We start from the raw sequence: 18325 nt of genomic DNA, 5'->3' as shown, positions 1-18325 counted from the left end.
AACCTGCAGGAGTGCAGTACTTAACAGGTGATGCCAAATGAACAATCAAGCACCTGTGATGCTGATTGAGTGGGAGGGGGTGGGGCAGAGCAACACCCAACCTGCCACACTAAGCTTAGGGATAGGTTAATTTGGTCCAGTATTGTCGTACCAATAAGAGAAAAAATATGTTTGAATAGTGGAGTCGGGATGGGGTCTAACATACATGTGGTTGACTTAGCTCTATTTACGAGTGAGGTCAGCTCAGGGAGGTCTATAGGATCAAAACAGTCTAGAGACAAGTCAGAGCCTAGGGAAGTCGCTAAAGCTGAAGAAACGCCCACAACCGGCTGGTTGATTTCTTCTCTAATTCTCGTGATTTTACTGTTAAAGAAGCCCATAAAGTCCTCACTACTGAGAGCTGCAGGAATACACGGCTCCACAGAGTTGTGACTCTTTGTCAGCCTGGCTACAGTGCTGAACAGAAAACGTGGGTTACTTTTGTTATCCTCTATCAACGTTGAATAATAAGCTGTTCTTGCTTTGCGAATGGCTTTTTTATATATAAAGTATAAATCAACAAAAATAAATAAAGTAAATAATCAACAACAACAATCTCTAGAAGAGTGAAAACTAAAGGAAACCAAAGACCAATCATTAAATTTTTTGGTATATAGATATTATTACAACAACAATGTGTGTATATATATATAGTTTTGTATCACACTAATGCTCTGTATCTTTCGATTATATTGGATTTATACATCGTTTTAAATTTATTTATTGAACTACAGTTTTTTAATTCATTATTTAGGCTGTTCCATATTTTAACTCCTGTAACCGATATGCATCTTTCTTTAGTATTTATCCTAGTTTTGGTTCTATTATATAAGGCAGTCTCTCTAGCTGGAACAGACTCTGGATAAGGATGGAAGGAGATGCTTGTGTGCCTCATACATTAGGAGTGCAGTGTTTAATTGAACTATATCAATTAATTTTAAGAATTTGAGGTCAATAAACAGTGGGTTTGTAGGCGCATAATAATCAGACTTGCTAACAGTTCTGATGGCTTTCTTCTGAAGTAAATAAATTGGGTTTATTACCGTTTTATAGTTGTTCCCCCAGACTTCAACACAGTAGCTGATGTGTGGGAGTACGAGGGAACATAATAGCAGATAGAGTGACTTTGTGTTTAGAACTGTTTGTTTAGAACTGAGTTGTGACTCTTTGTCAGCCTGGCTACAGTGCTGAACAGAAAACGTGGGTTACTTTTGTTATCCTCTATCAACGTTGAATAATAAGCTGTTCTGGCTTTGCGAATGGCTTTTTTATATACTATTAGAATATCTTTCCATTCACGATAGGAGTCTGCAGACTTACAAGAGTACCACTTCCTTTCTATTTTACGCACGCTTTGTTTCAACATGCGAATATCTGAATTGTACCAGGGAGTTAAGCTCCTGTGGCTAGAAACCCTCCTTTTCAAAGGAGCAACTTCATCTAAAGCTGAGTGCAACAGATCAGCAACACCAAAAGATTATCAGTTTCAACACCATAGGTGAGAACCAGATCCAGGGTATGAAGGTACAAGCGTCCTTGCAAAACCATTTCATTATTCGGACATTTGGAAGGCAGAAAAAGTTCCCAAACTTTACTGATAGACATGGAGAAAAAGGTTGATGTCTTTCTTATTGCAGAATGTCAGTTAGAGATAACTGGTATGAAACCTGAAACTCAAAGCCAATGCACACTAGAAAAAGATCATTCATTTATCATCCTAGATTTATTTTACGATATACAGGACCGTCTCAGAAAATTAGAATATTGTGATAAAGTTCTTTATTTTCTGTAATGCAATTAAAAAAACAAAAATGTCATACATTCTGGATTCATTACAAATCAACTGAAATATTGCAAACCTTTTATTATTTTAATATTGCTGATTAGGGCTTACAGTTTCAGATTAAGATTCCCAGAATATTCTAATATTTTGAGATAGGATATTTGAGTTTTCTTAAGCTGTAAGCCATGATCAGCAATATTAAAATAATAAAAGGCTTGCAATATTTCAGTTGATTTGTAATGAATCCAGAATGTATGACATTTTTGTATTACAGAAAATAAAGGACTTTATCACAATATTCTAATTTTCTGAGACAGTCCTGTATGAAATATGATAACACACTTCCTGTCAAACTATTTAATATTCAAATGTTTAGTTGTGGCCATGTACCTCCCTGGGTCCTTGCAAGCTTTTATTTTGAAGAAGAAGCCTCTTGTCTAAGAATCCTCTTAGCGGATTAGTCTTTCAAAGCAAACCTTCCAACTGCCATGACGGAGGTGGGACCGTCACTGCACTGCAATATTATATTACTGTAAATAAACACAACGCTGTGTGAAAATACTATGTTTTTATAATGTCAGAGGAAAACCAGAGAGATTCAGAGGAGGATGATGACAGTGACAGTGACAGTTCATCCAGTAGACGTCAGAATGGCTCATACTTGACTTTCTTCAACAACATACTTTCAGGTGGGTGACTGGCAGTTCTGCTTTTCTTGGTATGGCGCGTCAGAATGCCTGCAGTGACAAAATACCACATTTATTTAAGAATGATAGCCTAACCTAACGGATGTTTTCCTGCTGCTGCTTTCATAAATGTGTATTTGTTCTCCCTGCATAAGAAAGCCCACTAGAGGGCCAGACAGGGCTGGCATGGACGGGGTTGCCAGGTTGGGCAGATTCAGGCCTAATTGTGAGGTTCTAAATTTCATTTCCTCGGGGGACTATTTTTGCTGATGCACCTGTGTTTTTTACGTGAGAGGAGAAGAAGAAGACGAAGAGGACGTAAGTGAAAAGGAAGAAATAAGAAGAGCGAGGAATAAGAAGAACAACGAACGAGAAAATAAGTAAAAAGGTTAGTGTTCAACATCGCTACTACGTGTCATTTTTAATGTTCAACACCGGTGCATCAGCAAAAATAGTCCCCGGTAACTCACTTCCGGTGTGACTTTTTTATTTGCGTCGTTTTTTTATTTTATTTGCTAAGCGTTTATTTCATTTGCAGCGGCGTTTGTTTCTGTTTGCAGCGTTACTTTTATTTTCAGAAATGGCGGGTCTCGGCCACCGTAGGGGAGGATTTAGGACCAGGAAGCAGCGGTTACCAAACAGCAGAGTGGCTGCATAACTGCAGGACTGTGGTTCATACTGGGGTTCATACTGTGGTTCGGTGTGCAGGTCTGCTGGGGAACTGGGGCTGTCTGCGGAGCGTCAACATGCTGAACGTGCCGAGCCCGTCGTTCCCGGGCCCGGGCTCCCAGCAGAGGGTCGCCCCGGCCGGACAGTCCGGCAGGAACAAGGTACTGACTCTCCCCGGGAATCCCCCCGGGATCTGGGGCTTACTTCCACTCTCTTCTCAAAATTACAACAGGATGTTATGTAGGCTTGCCACCCGTCCCTTGAAATACGGAATTGTTCCGTAATTGGGAATTAAAAGTTGCGTTCCGTATTGAACCAATACGGACATATATTATGCTCTTATTTATTCATGTAATAATATACAGGTGGAGGTCGGAAAATTTGAATATATTGCAAAACTTCATTCGTAGTAAATTCAACTAGAGACAACATCTGTTGTATTAGACGCTATATAAATAAAAAATAAAATAAATAAAAACTAAAGGTGAAACAAATATATTATTTCCCACTACATGCAAAGTGAGATATTTCAAGCTTTTATTTGTTATAATTTTGGTGATTATGGCTCACAGTTTATGAAAACCCCAAATAAGAAATAAATTAGAGAATATTTTATGAAATTAATAAACAATTCCATCATCAAAATTATAACAAATAAAGGTTTAACATATCTTGCTTTGCATGTAATAAGACTAGGTAATATATTAGTTTCACCTTTTAAGTTGAATTATTGAAATAAATGAACCTTTACACCATATTCTAGTTGAATTATTGAAATAAATTAACTTTTACACCATATTCTAGTTGAATTATTGAAATAAATTATCAATATCATACACGTTGATACAGAATAGTATTATGAAAGACAAAAACTGCCTTTTCAAATTCAGTCAGATTGATAGGAAAACTGTTGCAGACCTACTTATGTCACAGCCTGACTCCATTTCTCCTTAACTTAGAAAGTAAATTGCTCAAACTTGCAGTCAGCTCTGTTACCACTCCAATATGTCACATTTTTAATCAATGCCTAGGCCATGGGATTCATCCAACCATGTGGAAAGAAGCCAAAATCATTCCTCTTCCAAAAGATAAAAACAAAATGTTTAATGGTCCTAACAGTCGCCCAATAAGTATACTACCATTACTAAGTAAAGTTATCGAAAAAATAGTATTTGAGCACCTGATGGACTACTTTTCTGACAATAATCTACTTTATAGCTGCCGACACGCATACAGGAAAAACCATTCAACTGGCACTGCACTTACACATAGAAGTAAATAATGCACTAAAACAGGTGAATGAGTGGGTTGAATGCAATAAGTTAGTTTCAAATACCTCCAAGACAAAGTGGATTGTGTTTGGAACTCGACATATGTTGGCAAAAAACCCTCAATTAAATGTGGATATAAACACCATAAATATTGAACAAGTCAGTACATTAAAACTGCTGGGTGTTACCATTGATAGCTCACTATCATGGTCAAATCATATAAATAACATTGTCACTAAAATGGGAAAAGGAATTGGCGTGACTAGGAAGTGTGCTACCTTCATCACTCCTTCAATAATGAAATCAGTTCTGCATTCTCTGGTTCTGTCTCATCTGGAATACTGTCCTGTAATTTGGTCTTCAGCTTCAGAACCTGATCTGAAGAGGTTACAGGTTGCTCAGAAGGCGGCTCGGCTTGCTGTTGGTAGCTCATACAGAACAAACAAACTACATGCATGCACAGTACATGAACAGCAGAACTTACTCCCGGTGTTCTGTCCATTTCTGCCGCCACATAAACCGATTGTGTCTGTCCATCGATTTTTGCTACCCTATTGAAAAATGCTACCTAATGGTTTTCTACCTTTTTCAGAGCTACAATTTTACTGTGTTTTACTACCTAATCCACTTCCTTGTCTCTTGCCAGGCCGTTATTGTAAATAAGAATGTTCTTAATGACCTGCCTGGTTAAATAAAGGCCAATGACTGAATGAATATCAAATAAAGTGGTAGAATAGTTTTTTTTTCTCTTTATAATATTATAATGTTCACAAAGTGTAATGAAATTCACGTCATGGGTTGTGTATTTTGAAGGATCAAATACTCAACATCCCATATTATCAATTTTAAATCAATATTTCAGGGGTAGCATAATTTGATAGTCCAGTAACATCCTATCAAATAATGCTCCGTCACTTATGGCCCTTTTCCACTAGTACCTACTCAGCGCTTCTACCCGCCACGCCCCCGTCCTGTGCTTTTCCACTAAGGGCTGAGGCGGGTGGAGCCGTGCCAAGCCCATACTTTTTCTGTAACCATTCTGCCGAGGTTCTAAGCGGGCTGAGCCGGGACTATTTCTGACGTCACCACCCTCCTCGCCACTGATTGGTCGGGGGGCGGTGATTTTATTATAAAGCGCAAACGTCTGTTTGATGATCCAACTCTGAGGTGCAGATGTTCATAAACCTGGTGGCTGAGGAGAGAATTAAAAAAGGGATGTAGACGGGCTGTTTTACTCTCAGCCGCTCGCGGCTCAATCTGATTTCTGATCAGCGCCGACACAAACAAAGGGGTTGCGTAATCGAGTACGTCACCGCAGCTTCACCACAACCTGCCCACTTCTCCCCTGGGGGTGGAAAAACAAACGGGGACAAAACGGGTGGAGACGAGGCGTGACGAGCCGAGTCGGGCTGAGTAGTTAGTAGTGGAAAAGCGCCAATAATGCATTCAGGTAAGATACTAATCACCTCACTACCACTGCAGGATGGATGTCAGCATACTTACACCTCAATTTATCCATTTTAAATCAATATTTCAGGGGTAGCATAATCTGATAAGTCCACTAACATCCTGTCAAATAATGCTCCCTTTGAGGACGTCAGCGTTAACCGCAGCGTGGACTGAAGGGATGCAAGAAATGATTGGCGTGGCAATCAAACTTTGGAAATGGACTGTGTCTAGTAGATACAGCAGTTCTGGACTGGGAGCATGGATGGACAGAACACCGGGCTGAGGGTCTTGAGGACGTGGTGACCACTGCTCCTCTGTGGAAGGAAGTCACTCTGCTCTGAAATGTGTGACAGGTGGCGTTGAAGCCGGGCCACAGTCTCATGGACTGGATCCGGTTTGCCAAAAGCGGGAAGGACCTGACGGGGCTGAGAGGACGGCTGATTGAAGTGACCCAGGAAGAGCTGCAGAAACACAACACCAGACAAGACTGCTGGACCTGCATACGAGGTGAGAGACCGCAGACACCACGAGGGTCCCCACATGTTCAACATGGACCTCGTCTTCAGTGACGGGTGTTCAGGGTCCAGTTATGGTGGAGAACAACACCACTTAGGGCCAATCCCAATACACCCCCTACTCACTACCACTACCCCTAAAAAAGAAGCCACACATTTTAGGGCACTTGTAATCTTCCCAGGGCCCTGTCCCAATACTCCCACTACTCCTACTTTTCAGCACCACCCCTAAATTTTGCTGCTACGTCACTGCGTGGTTTACGTTCGGGTACGTAAGCGACTGCGTAGTTACGTTTGCACATACGTCACACCAGATCTAGAAGCCCAAAGATAAAAGCTGTTTTAATTTCCGCTGTAGCGCTGTTAATATGCCACTTTATTAAGTTTTAATATTTTTTCAGGCGTAAAAGTAACCGTTAAGATCCCCAACCTGGGCTCAGTTTATCCAAATAACGCCTGTTAAGAAATTTGATCCGATGTTTTCGGCGATGAGAAGAGCCGGCGGCTCAGAGCAGCAGCAGCTCACGGCCGGGTCAACCTACGCCGTCGTCCCGGGGAGAAACCTGCACCTCTGTGGAGCATCACCGCTGGCTGAAATAAATTATTTAGGAAGATAAATGTTGGTTTAATAGATGAAATCTAACAGTTGTAGCTACGCCTGAAGAAATTTGCTCTGAAAATTTCGGGATCAAAACCGCCTGCCAGCTCGGGAGCTGATTTATGGGTCCGCGTTAAATCGATGCAAAGCCTACGGTGTAGGGTACGGTGTAGGGTACAGCGTACGGCGCGCGTCGCCGCGTAACCTACACCGTAGGCTCTGCGTTGGTGTAACGCAGAACCATAAATCAGTGTAGCAGGGTGGATGCTACGGGGGCCCGACCGAAGGATGGAGAGGACACAGAGTTTCGTGCAGACCCTTCTTTATTACTCACAAAGTCACCACACAGTGCACAAGCATGGCCCAGCAGCAGCTTCTCAGTCTCCCACCTGCCCAGCTGCAGTCTCCCAGTCCTTATCAAGGCTGGCAGGCTGATGGGACACACCTGTTTCCCATCCACCTGAGTGGCTGCAGCTACTCCACTCTGCCACACACCCCCAACGACAAACTCGAGCCGGGGTCCGTCCGGCCGAGCATACTCCCCCCCCCGCCCCCTCGGAGCGGGAGAGGAACCCTCCGGGCTTCCCGGTCGGGGGGTCGTCCCCGGCGTCGGCCTGAGCAGTGGAACGGTCGGGGTGGTCGCCGTGGACGACGCTCTCCTGGCCGGGCCCGTGGTGGCCTCGGGCCACACGGTGCGCCCCGGACCGCCTCTTCCGTGGCGTAGTCCTGCGCCAGCTGCCGGTCCGCCTCCGGGACCGCCTCCTCCTCCTCCTCCGCAACGCAGCCCTGCTCTGGCTGGTGGTCCGCCTCCGTCCCCGCCGTCGCTGATGGCGGCTGTGCCTCCGCAGCCGCCTCCCCAGCCAACTCCGTCTCCGTCTCCCCCTCCATCTCCCCCTCCGTCTCCCCCTCCGTCTCCGCCGCTGACTCCATCCCCGGAGCCGTCGCCTGGCGGCCCGCAGCTTCTGCCTCACGGCCTCTCAGCTGCGGCGCCACCAGCGCTGCCGCGGCGAACCTCAGACGGGGTGCAGGGATGGGTCGCTCCGCGGGTCCCGCCGCCTCGGGAGCCGTCGCTTGGCGGCCCGCAGCTTCTGCCTCCCGGCCTCTCAGCTGCGGCGCCGCCAGCTCCTCCCGCGTTGCTGCGGCGGCCCTCAGACGGGGTGCAGGGGCGGTGGGTCGCCCCGCGGCCACCAGGGCTTCTATGGCGGCCAGCTGCCGCTCGCCCTGGTCCCGGAAGGCGGCCGCCATGCCCGCCATGGCCCGGGCGAGCGTGTCCAGGGCCCGCTCCGTGCCTCTCTCGTCCATTCTTCGGGCCCCACGTTGGGCGCCAGATGTAGCAGGGTGGATGCTACGGGGGCCCGACCGAAGGATGGAGAGGACACGGAGTTTCGTGCAGACCCTTCACAAAGTCACCACACAGTGCACAAGCATGGCCCAGCAGCAGCTTCTCAGTCTCCCACCTGCCCAGCTGCAGTCTCCCAGTCCTTATCAAGGCTGGCAGGCTGATGGGACACACCTGTTTCCCATCCACCTGAGTGGCTGCAGCTACTCCACTCTGCCACAATCAGCCTTTATTCTGGCGAGGTTTGAAAAAGACTTCGCAACAAGGGGCAAACGAGTGATTATGTACGTTCACTGAGTGAATATTATGAAAGTAAAATATATATTTCTCGCTAGAAATGTAATCAAAACGCATTTTTATGCAGAAACTAACTCAAAATATGGATTTTATTCACTAAAAAATAAGAAATCTCCGCTATGTTTTTTTTAAAAATTCAGTCCGCAAATGACGACGAAAAGCATTCTGGGAATTTTTTTCTAGCCCTAGTTCAGCTAGTCAGCATCTGAAATCCCTCGATCCGTAGGGACAGATTCATAGCCACTACACTCGATTCTTCACTACTCCTAGGTGAAAAGAGGAATAGGGACACCACTACCCTCACGGGAACGTGCAAAATTTAGGGGTAGTGCTGAAAAGTAGAGGAAGTGGGGGATTGGGACTGGGCCTAATCCACCTACCTTGCTTCTGTCCCGCGGGACTGAAACTTCCTCCAGTGAGAGATTTCAGCTCCTTCAGTTTGTCAAAGATGGTGTTTCCTGTGTGTTTATTGTAGAGGAGTGTTGTGCTGTAATATGTGTCCCACGATAACAATGATATCACGATACACAATATCTACGATATTCCATATATTGTAAGAAATTTCATCAACGATATATCACGATATATGTGACTGAAAAAGAAAAAATAGCCATAAAAAGGAAAACGTCTGTAGTTATGCATTTATTCAAAGCCAAAACTTCATATAATGTACAAAGAAAGTGCATTTGTATATTTCCTCACTGCTGCTAGTCTTGTAAATGTAAACACTGAACAGCTGGACTAAAGTGCATGAACAATAGACAAAAAAAAAAAAAAAAAATGTCATACATTCTGGATTCATTACAAATCAACTGAAATATTGCAAGCCTTTTATTATTTTAATATTGCTGATCATGGTTTACAGTTTAAGATTAAGATTCCCAGAATATTCAAATTTTTTGAGATAGGATATTTGAGTTTTCTTAAACTGTAAGCCATGATCAGCAATATTAAAATAATAAAAGGCTTGCAATATTTCAGTTGATTTGTAATGAATCCAGAATGTATGACATTTTTGTTTTTGTAATTGCATTACAGAAAATAAAGAACTTCATCACAATATTCAAATTTATTTATATATTCATATATATATATATATATATATATATATATATATATATATATATATATATATATATATATATATATATATATATATATATATATATATATATATATATATTTATATATATATTTTTTTTTTGTATTCTGTTTTTTTAACTTTTTTGTGCTCTTTTTTTTTTTAATCATGCATGTTCCAAATGAAATCCAGGAATGGTTTACAACGTGACTCCCTACATGGACTATCACCCGGGTGGAGAAGAGGAGCTGATGAAGGCGGCAGGAATAGACGGTACCGACCTCTTTGACCAGGTACGCAGTAAAGTTCTCTATCTTTTCTTTTTAACTCCCATTTGTGGTTCTAGTTGTGTTCATATGTGGGCCTGTACTCGTGGTGCAGGCCTCATTACTTCACATCTCACTTTCACAACTGTTCCTGTTTTGGTGGAGTCAGGTTTCCATGACAACCAGCCTGGTAACACAGCAAGCAGATGCTAGTTAGACATCTCTTAGTAAGGTCACCATCTTGGTGAGAGATAATGAAGTTAGATTGTTTTGTTTTTGATAACAGGTAGGGGTATAACGATACACTAATCTCATGATACGGTACGATACCATATTGAGGTCACAATAACGATACGATATTATAGCAGTATTTTTTTAACAACCTTGAATGAGGAACACATGACTGGAAAAAATGGTCTTTTATTTGAAAGACACAAAATACAAAACAATGCTGTGTGTTTGCCCTATTGTTACAGTTTGTAATGCTTTATAACTGTTTAAGTTTTAAAGAGAAAGCCAGGCCAACCATTTTCCACTAACTGAACTAAAAGTAAATGTCAGGTTTGCATTATGATCTTCAGTTTCATACAAGTACAAATATTTAGACACAAACTGAATAGTTTCTCTCATGTATGATTTGACTTTTTTCTTTTCCAGAAATGTAACAACTAAAATTAAATAAATAAATAAAAGTAAACTACATACAATTTTACATCATAAAAAGATTGATTCGCGCTCACCTTATAAGTGTAAGAGGAGATTTATTTTTGTTAAGAAGGTTATTTTGGTAATTCAAGGTTGATTATTTTATAAATCTATTCTTTATATTCTGATGTAAATCAGGGACTATAATGACACTAGTCAGTTTATCTGTAGTGATTAGTCTGTTTTAGATTGGGCGGAGTGATACGCCACAGTACGGCACTAGGTGCTGTGTTGATGTTCTAAAATCCTACACTGTTGAGGGACATTAAAGTACACTGGAACTCAGCAGAAGTTGTCCCCGTGTTTATCCTACTCACCACCCCAAAAAGGTTTAATTTAATAAGGTAAGGCTTAACTCTACACCAGCCTTACATCAGTAAAAGTTCAGAGCTCAAAACCTGCAAGAGTCCCGTGATCGGGAACAAAACGGGACTAGTTTCTTCTGAGCGGAGGAAGATTTTGGTCCGTGGGTCGAGGCGCGGTCGTTACTAGTCAACACAATAGATTAATATTAATAATCCAATATCAGATACACTTTGTCACCTCCACGACACGTATTGTGACGTTTTTGTATCGCGAAATTTCATGGCACCATATATTGTTACACCCCTACTAACAGGTATTCCGTTAAATACAAAAGTAGTGATGAGAAAATGTTTATTTTTATATGAGAGAGAGACATTGATTTATATACAGATTTTTTTCATTTATCTGTTAAAAATGAAGCCAAAAGGGAAATAAAGTCCTATGAGAACAACTGAGTGCTCCCATGATTGTCCTCTCAGAGGGAGTGGCCCACCTCGCCCACCTCGCCCACCCCGCTTGTATGTTAAACTCCTCCTCTCCAGGCAGCAGCTCCGTTTACCTGTTTGTTTGTTGGTTGGTTCTCTACTCAGTTAGGCCTGTCTGCTCTCTACATCTGTGTGTTACATCTAAATCTGGACGGTCCCAGATGAATATCATATCTTGTTTACTTTCAAGAGAACCTGGTTTCTTGTATTTCTGGTTTGTATCTTGAAGAAACTGACTAAACAATAAGGATGCCTTTAACCCCCTGGTAGTACAACAGGATATATATATATATATATATATATATATATGTATATAACCTCTGAACAGGACTGTTAGGGTGTGACTACGGAAGAGAATCAGGGCCATGCAGGAGGAAAATATTTGAGAGGGGAAGATTACTTTTTCTTTTGCACTTCGAGAAAAAAGTTGAAATTTTGAGATTAATGTTGAAATACAATTTCGAGAAAAAAGTTAAAATTTCGTGAATAAAGTCGCAATTTCGAGAATAAAGTTTAAATACAATTTGGTGAATAAAGTGTAAATGTCTCCTCTGGCCCATCTAATCCAGTCAGAGCGACTGACAGCTCTGCAGCAGCAGCCGTAACTAACTTACTAACGTTTCTGAAGTTATGCAACTGCATATGATATGTGTTTTCTCAACATTTTGACTTTTTTCTCGACATTTCGACTTTTTTCTCGAAGTGCATAATGAAAAAGAAAATCTTCCTCCTCTAAAATATAAGTTTTATTTCTCCTGCCTGGCCCTGATACTGTTCCGTATGTGCCTGTATGAACAGTTGATAATGAGGAGAGGAGGCGTGTCCAGGCTGCGTCCAGGAGACGCCAGCCCCGGTAAGGACCAGCGTGTGGACGCTGACGGGGCTACGGCCCAGCGTTCCACATGTTGATGTCTCTGTAGCTTTGTGACGATGTCCTGGTGTTGTTGATGTCCAGGTCCACCGGTGGGTGAACTACGAGTCCATGCTGAAGGAGTGTCTGGTGGGCAGGATGGCTACGAAGGCCGCGGCGGCTGCTAAAGGTAGAGCCATCTCCAACACCCACCTCCGCTTCACACCCACCTCCAATCAAGCTTCTTCACATTTTAGAGCCACCTCTATGACATTAACGTGGATCTTTCTGCTAGTTCACAGCCCTGTGCTCACATGTTTAATCCACCACATTGTTGACTAACAGGGAAGGTTTTTGTAAGTGTTAACCCGCTCTGAAGGCTTGTCTTCTCCGTGTTCCCAGCCTCCACCTTCCTCCCTCCTCCACCCCCCACGGCCCTCGCTCCACCAAACAAAGACTCTCGGCCTCGGTATGAACACAGTCCACCTGGAAACAGATCTAACGCATGCACGTCAAGGTGAAGGTGGTGTCTAACGGCTGCTAATGTGCTGTTAACAGGTTTGACTGGTTCCAGACTGACGCCACTGTCCATCTGGTCATTTATGCCAAACGAAAGGTAAGAGGTCAGAGGTCAGAGGTCAGTTCCAGCTGTGAGCAGCTGGTGGGGGGTGAACAGAACCTGCTGATGCCTCTCTTCCTCCTGCAGATCCCCAGCTCCGGCTGCTCCAGCGTGGACCTGCAGGCCGGGGTTCTCCGGGTGGAGGTCCTGCTGGGGAACATGTCCTACATGCTACACTTGCGTGAGCACACTTTTCATCACTTCTCACTTTTCATCACTTTCCTACATCAAAGCACATGTACCTAACTCCTGATTTCTCATTTGAAATATTTAGTAGCTTAAAAAGTAGGACTGTATTAATTTTGCATGCTTGGTAATAAAAAATATAATTTTATTCCCTTCCGGAAGGAAGGGGGCGCCGGTCAAACAGAATCCAGTGTAAACTCTCCAACATGTGATACTCATGTGACCTGAGGATCTTTGAATTAGATTGGTAAAGGAACGCAGTCGTGTCCCAGAAACTCCAATCAGCGATCAGCATTTAATCTAATGTGATTGGACGATTCATTCCCCGTCTTTTTTAGAAAATCGAACTGAACTACACAAACCACATTTGATGTTTGTTTTAAATAGGTGAAATAACACTTACTTTTGAAATAATATTTGTTGATCAAATACCTGAAAGAAAGGAACGTTATCTTTTCAAATAATATAAATTCAGACAGAACAATGGAAATGTTCATGTTTTTCTTCTCTCTAATGTGTAAAATAAACTGAACCCAAGCCAGGAAGAAAACAAACTAAATAACAGTGGACTTGTTGGAATGTTAAACCTTACTTTATGTTCAGTTTTCCTTTTCCACTGCAGCAGAACTGAACTGCTTCACTAAAACTTAGGACCAAAATGAAAGGACCAAAATATTATTTTCTACCTTTCTTTTTTTCTCCGTTGTACCAAGCTTGTAGCTAACCGTGACTTTTGTGAACCGTTAGACCCCTTATGTATGCCAGGGTCATTTGCGCAAAAAAGTTTAGCACCAGCCGCCACTGATAGTGACCCAAAACACGGCTACAAACAGAATTAAAGCTGCAAGCAGCGATGAACGGGCCCTCGCACTCACGGCCACCGTCCCCATAAGCATATCAGAAATGACACCACCCACGACTTTCTATGTCAAACCATTCAAAAGATATAGCAGAAAAAAGGGCCAACCAATCAGAAGAAGGGGCGGGGCTAATTCAGGCCAATGAAGGTCAAGGACTCAATACATAGTCGGATGACACCACCCACGACTCTTTATGTCAAACCATTCAAAAGTTATGGCAGAAAATAGGAACTATGAAATATCAACCAATCAGAAGAAGGGGCGGGGCTAATTTTCACCAATTATGGTCAAGGACTCAATACCGAGTCCGATGACACCACCCACGACTCTTTATGTCAAACATTTCAAAAGTTATGGCAGAGAAAAGTTTTCTAGGGGGCGCTGTTGAGCCGTTAGGCCACGCCCATTAATGCAAACCATGAAATATCAAATTTATCACCAGGCCTGCCTTGCATGCAAAATTTGGTGACATTTGGGGAACTATCAAATATGGACCAATCAGATGAAGGTGGGCGCGCTTTTTGGCGTCTAGCGTCGCCACGGTAACACTTTTGAAAGAGAAAAGTAATGCGTGTGGTCGCAGGAGGGAGACGCACATTTTGATGTATAACACACCTGGGTGCACGTTACGGTTCAGGCCGTATTAACTGTCGAAGGAATGGCATAAATTGCGCCAAAATTACACGATTAATTCAAAATGGCCGACTTCCTGTTGGGTTTCGGCCATGGCGCCAAGAGACTTTTCTTTAAGTTGTGACATGATACAGGTGTGTACCGATTTTCGTGCATGTACGTCAAACCGTATTGTGGGGCTTGAGACACAAAGTTTTCTAGGGGGCGCTGTTGAGCCATTTTGCCACGCCCATTAATGTAAACCATTAAATATCACATTTTTCGCCAGGCCTAGAAGAATAAAGAAAGACAAAAAATTCCTACAGATACAATAGGGCCTTTGCACTGTCAGTACCTAAATATGGGAGTATTTGTAGATGTGAAGATGGAAGTCTGTTAGTCTGGGACCTCTGGTGCCGGCAGGGGACCCACAAGTTAGTCCACATGTGACCTATGAACCCAGAGTTTCCTTGTAAAGTTGTTTTCCTGCTCTTTCAGGTCTTGCAGATGAAGTTGTGGGGAACGTCTCTGGTAAGTATTCTGGGAGTTTCTGCTGGTCTTGCTGGTTCTTTACTGCAGCCTCATCGTTTCTGATTCAACAGAATCAACACAACTCTCACATTCCTTAGTTTTAGCTTTAACTATTGAAGAACTGCAGTAGTTTTAATGTGAGGAGTTGGGGTATTGATTGTGCAAATTATGGGTGTCAAATTAGCGCGTTAATTGCGATTAGTTAATTACAGGCATATTTAGTGTGTTATGTTTTTTAATCGTTTAATCTATTTTTTAATCTCTTACTTTATTTTTCTGTTTGCGAGTCGCCTTTATTGGCCACGGTTACATGTTTTTTAATTTGAAATGAATTATTCAGAATGAAATAATTCCCAATTAAAGTATTTTCCTTTGAGATTAAAAAAGAGATTAATTAGATCAAATTATTACATATCTCAATTAATTAATCGCAAAAGAATTTTAATGGCTTGCACAAGTGCCAATGCCTCACATTTAAACGTAGATGGGGTAAAAAAATAAAATGAGCAGATTTTGAATGTTCCCAAAACGCAGCTGAACCTGAAGTTATTTTCTGGCTGCTGTTGGACACTGCTCAACACTCCGGGCTGCCCAGCTGTCGGCCACATCATCAGAAACCCTGCCGTTATTCTGGCACAATGTCATCATTTTTATACGAATAATAACCAGACATTTTTACTTTTAAATGCAAATGAGCGCTTGCGCTTGACAGCCACGAGCAGTGTGGCTAAAGGGCTTGTTCTGACGGTGACACTGTGACACTGTGATTGTGATCAACAGTCCACACTGCGTTCTCCGTGGGGAAGATCCAGCTCACCGTGCACAAGCTCTCTGCAGGGAAGTGGAGCAGCCTGGGTCAGCCGCTGGACTCACACAACACCTTTCTATGCAAAAAAGACAGAGGTAAGAGTCCACATTCTTCCCACTGTGGATCTGTCGCATGGTAGGAACCCTGCCACACTAAAAAACTACACTATTTTTACAGCTTTGACTGCTTTACGGCATACGTCACTTCCCCCTCCTTCCCAATTCGTAGTGGAGACCAAAGCTGGGCGGGACGTGGAGATCAGAGCTCAGCAGAAGCTGGTATCATGGCCCAAGCAGCGGAAAAACCCAAGAAAATACAAGTTTTATCAGAGGAGGCGAAAAAAAGAATATTATATATATATATATATATATATATATATATATATATAATATTAATGTCCATGGACCACTGGTTCTTGGGGTAACTGTACGGGTCACTGTCAAGTCCAACTGCCTTTAATTTAAGCCCATAATCGGCTGTTATCCCGTCTTCTCCACTAGTTGCAGCTGTTTTTGCTACTCAGTGAGAGTAAGGGGGCTGGTCCAGTGGAGAAGTGACGTCAATGTAGACCCTCTATATCAGGGGTCGGCAACCCAAAATGTTGAAAGAGCCGTATTGGACCAAAAAGACAAAAAACAAATATGTCTGGAGACGCAAAAATGAAAAGTCTTGTATGTATAAATCTTTGAATTTATTCTTTGAAGAATGAAGGCAAATGGTAAAAGGCGAAATGTCAAGAAAAAAGTTGAAATATTGAGGAAAAAAGTCGAAATGTTGAGGAAAAAAGTTGAAATGTTGAGGAAAAAGATAAAATTTCAAGGAAATAGTCAGAATGTCGTGAAAAAATTCGAAATTTCGAGATTAGAAAGGAAAAAGGAAGAAAAAAAAGGAGGAAAAAAAAAGAAAAAAAAGGTCAAACATTTTTGAAAAAGCTCCAGGAGCCACTAGGGCGGCACTAAAGAGCAGCATGCGGCTCTAGAGCCGCGGGTTGCCCACTCCTGCTCTTATAGAGTCCATAATCAACATTCATATGATATATAGATTCCTAATAATCAGGAATCTAATAACCCCCCCCCCCCGAGCAAGCATGACCTGACGGTGGAAAACAATCTAACGAGGGAGAAAGTGAACTTCTGCTGAAACCCCAGTACAGAACCCTGCAGAACACCATGACCAACTTGGGTGTGCGAGGGAGACTGGGAGGGGTGGAAATGAGACCTGATCCCTGATGTTTTTGTGCAGCGTTGTTCTACCGGGACTGCATACTGGTGTCCAGGTCGGAGGTGAACCACAACACACACGTGTTCAGAATCCAGCTGCCACGCGGGAGCGTCATGCACGTGCCTGTTGGGAAGCACGTCTACCTCCAAGCCCTCATTCAAGGTACGTTGTGGGGAAGGTAATAATTAAGGCTGGGACTTTTAACGCGTTCATTTCGATTAATTAATTACAGAAAAAAATAGCGCGCTAGAAAAAATAGCGCATTTTAATCGCATTAGTTTTTTCCCCTCGAAACGTTTCTCACGGGACGACTTTCACACGGACGGTGCACCAACCAACCAGACCCCTGAGAGAGAGAGAGGCTGCCTCCGAAATCACATACTTCCACCCTAATGATATTTACTCATATTTACTCATATTTGCTCAGTGTGTTGAACTTAAATATACTTTTTAGTATATACTTTTTAGTATGGCATGTGGGACGCACCGAGAGAGTTATGACACTTACGTCCCATTGTGAGCTCCGCGGCGAGATCAAAGCGTTTTACAACTCTCTCTCTCAAAGGTTCTGCAACCAACGTGCATTAGTGTTACAGCGAAGTGTCGTCATAACACAAGCTAAGTTGTTACCACACACGTTAAAGATGAATGAAGTCGCAGATGAAAAGGGTCTCGTTGGTAGATTCCCATTCTTAACATTCAGAATCCATGATCAACATTTGATTCCATCAGATTCCCATATTGATTTGGGTTAGTGTTATTAAAACAGTTTTTTGAGCTGTTGCCTGAATGATATGACTGTAGTTCTGCAACATATTACTACTACTACTTGGGGCGGCAGTAGCTCAGGTGGTAGAGCGGGTCGTCCAAGGATCGGAAGGTCGGCGGTTCGAATCCCGCTCTGTCCCAGTTGCTGTCGTAGTGTCCTTGGGCAAGACACCTTACCCACCTTGCCCCGTGTGAATGTGTTTGAATGTGTTTGAATGTTGGTGGTGGTCGGAGGGGCCGTCAGGCGCGATATGGCAGCCACACTTCCATCAGTCTGCCCCAGGGCAGCTGTGGCTACAAACGTAGCTTATCACCACCAGTGAGAATGTGTATGAATGAATAATGATTTCTGTAAAGCTCTGGGTGGCTTGAAGGGCGCTA

At 42.8% G+C, this 18325-nt stretch overlaps 1 protein-coding gene across 2 annotated transcripts in view; it reads left to right on the top strand.

The window, feature by feature from the left end:
• The first annotated feature begins 2297 nt into the window (after positions 1-2297).
• LOC133424603 (cytochrome b5 reductase 4) overlaps positions 2298-18325 on the top strand; it is a 28949-nt gene continuing 12921 nt past the window's right edge. The window contains exons 1-12 of one of the 2 annotated variants that reach the window (XM_061715310.1): positions 2414-2511; positions 2664-2896; positions 3217-3338; positions 6251-6404; positions 9920-10020; positions 12445-12529; positions 12742-12808; positions 12898-12955; positions 13046-13139; positions 15115-15147; positions 15928-16050; positions 17198-17338. In XM_061715310.1, coding sequence (XP_061571294.1) covers positions 3255-3338; positions 6251-6404; positions 9920-10020; positions 12445-12529; positions 12742-12808; positions 12898-12955; positions 13046-13139; positions 15115-15147; positions 15928-16050; positions 17198-17338 — 940 coding nt within the window. In that variant the 5' untranslated portion in view covers positions 2414-2511; positions 2664-2896; positions 3217-3254. Of the gene's footprint in view, positions 2512-2663; positions 2897-3216; positions 3339-6250; positions 6405-9919; positions 10021-12444; positions 12530-12741; positions 12809-12897; positions 12956-13045; positions 13140-15114; positions 15148-15927; positions 16051-17197; positions 17339-18325 lie in introns of both variants that reach the window. The other variant, XM_061715300.1, reaches the window with a different exon arrangement.

Source organism: Cololabis saira, chromosome 3 (assembly GCF_033807715.1).
Source record: "Cololabis saira isolate AMF1-May2022 chromosome 3, fColSai1.1, whole genome shotgun sequence".
Taxonomy (NCBI): domain Eukaryota; kingdom Metazoa; phylum Chordata; class Actinopteri; order Beloniformes; family Belonidae; genus Cololabis; species Cololabis saira.
The sequence above is the reverse complement of the archived record's forward strand: the minus strand, read 5'-3'. Positions and strand labels throughout refer to the sequence as shown.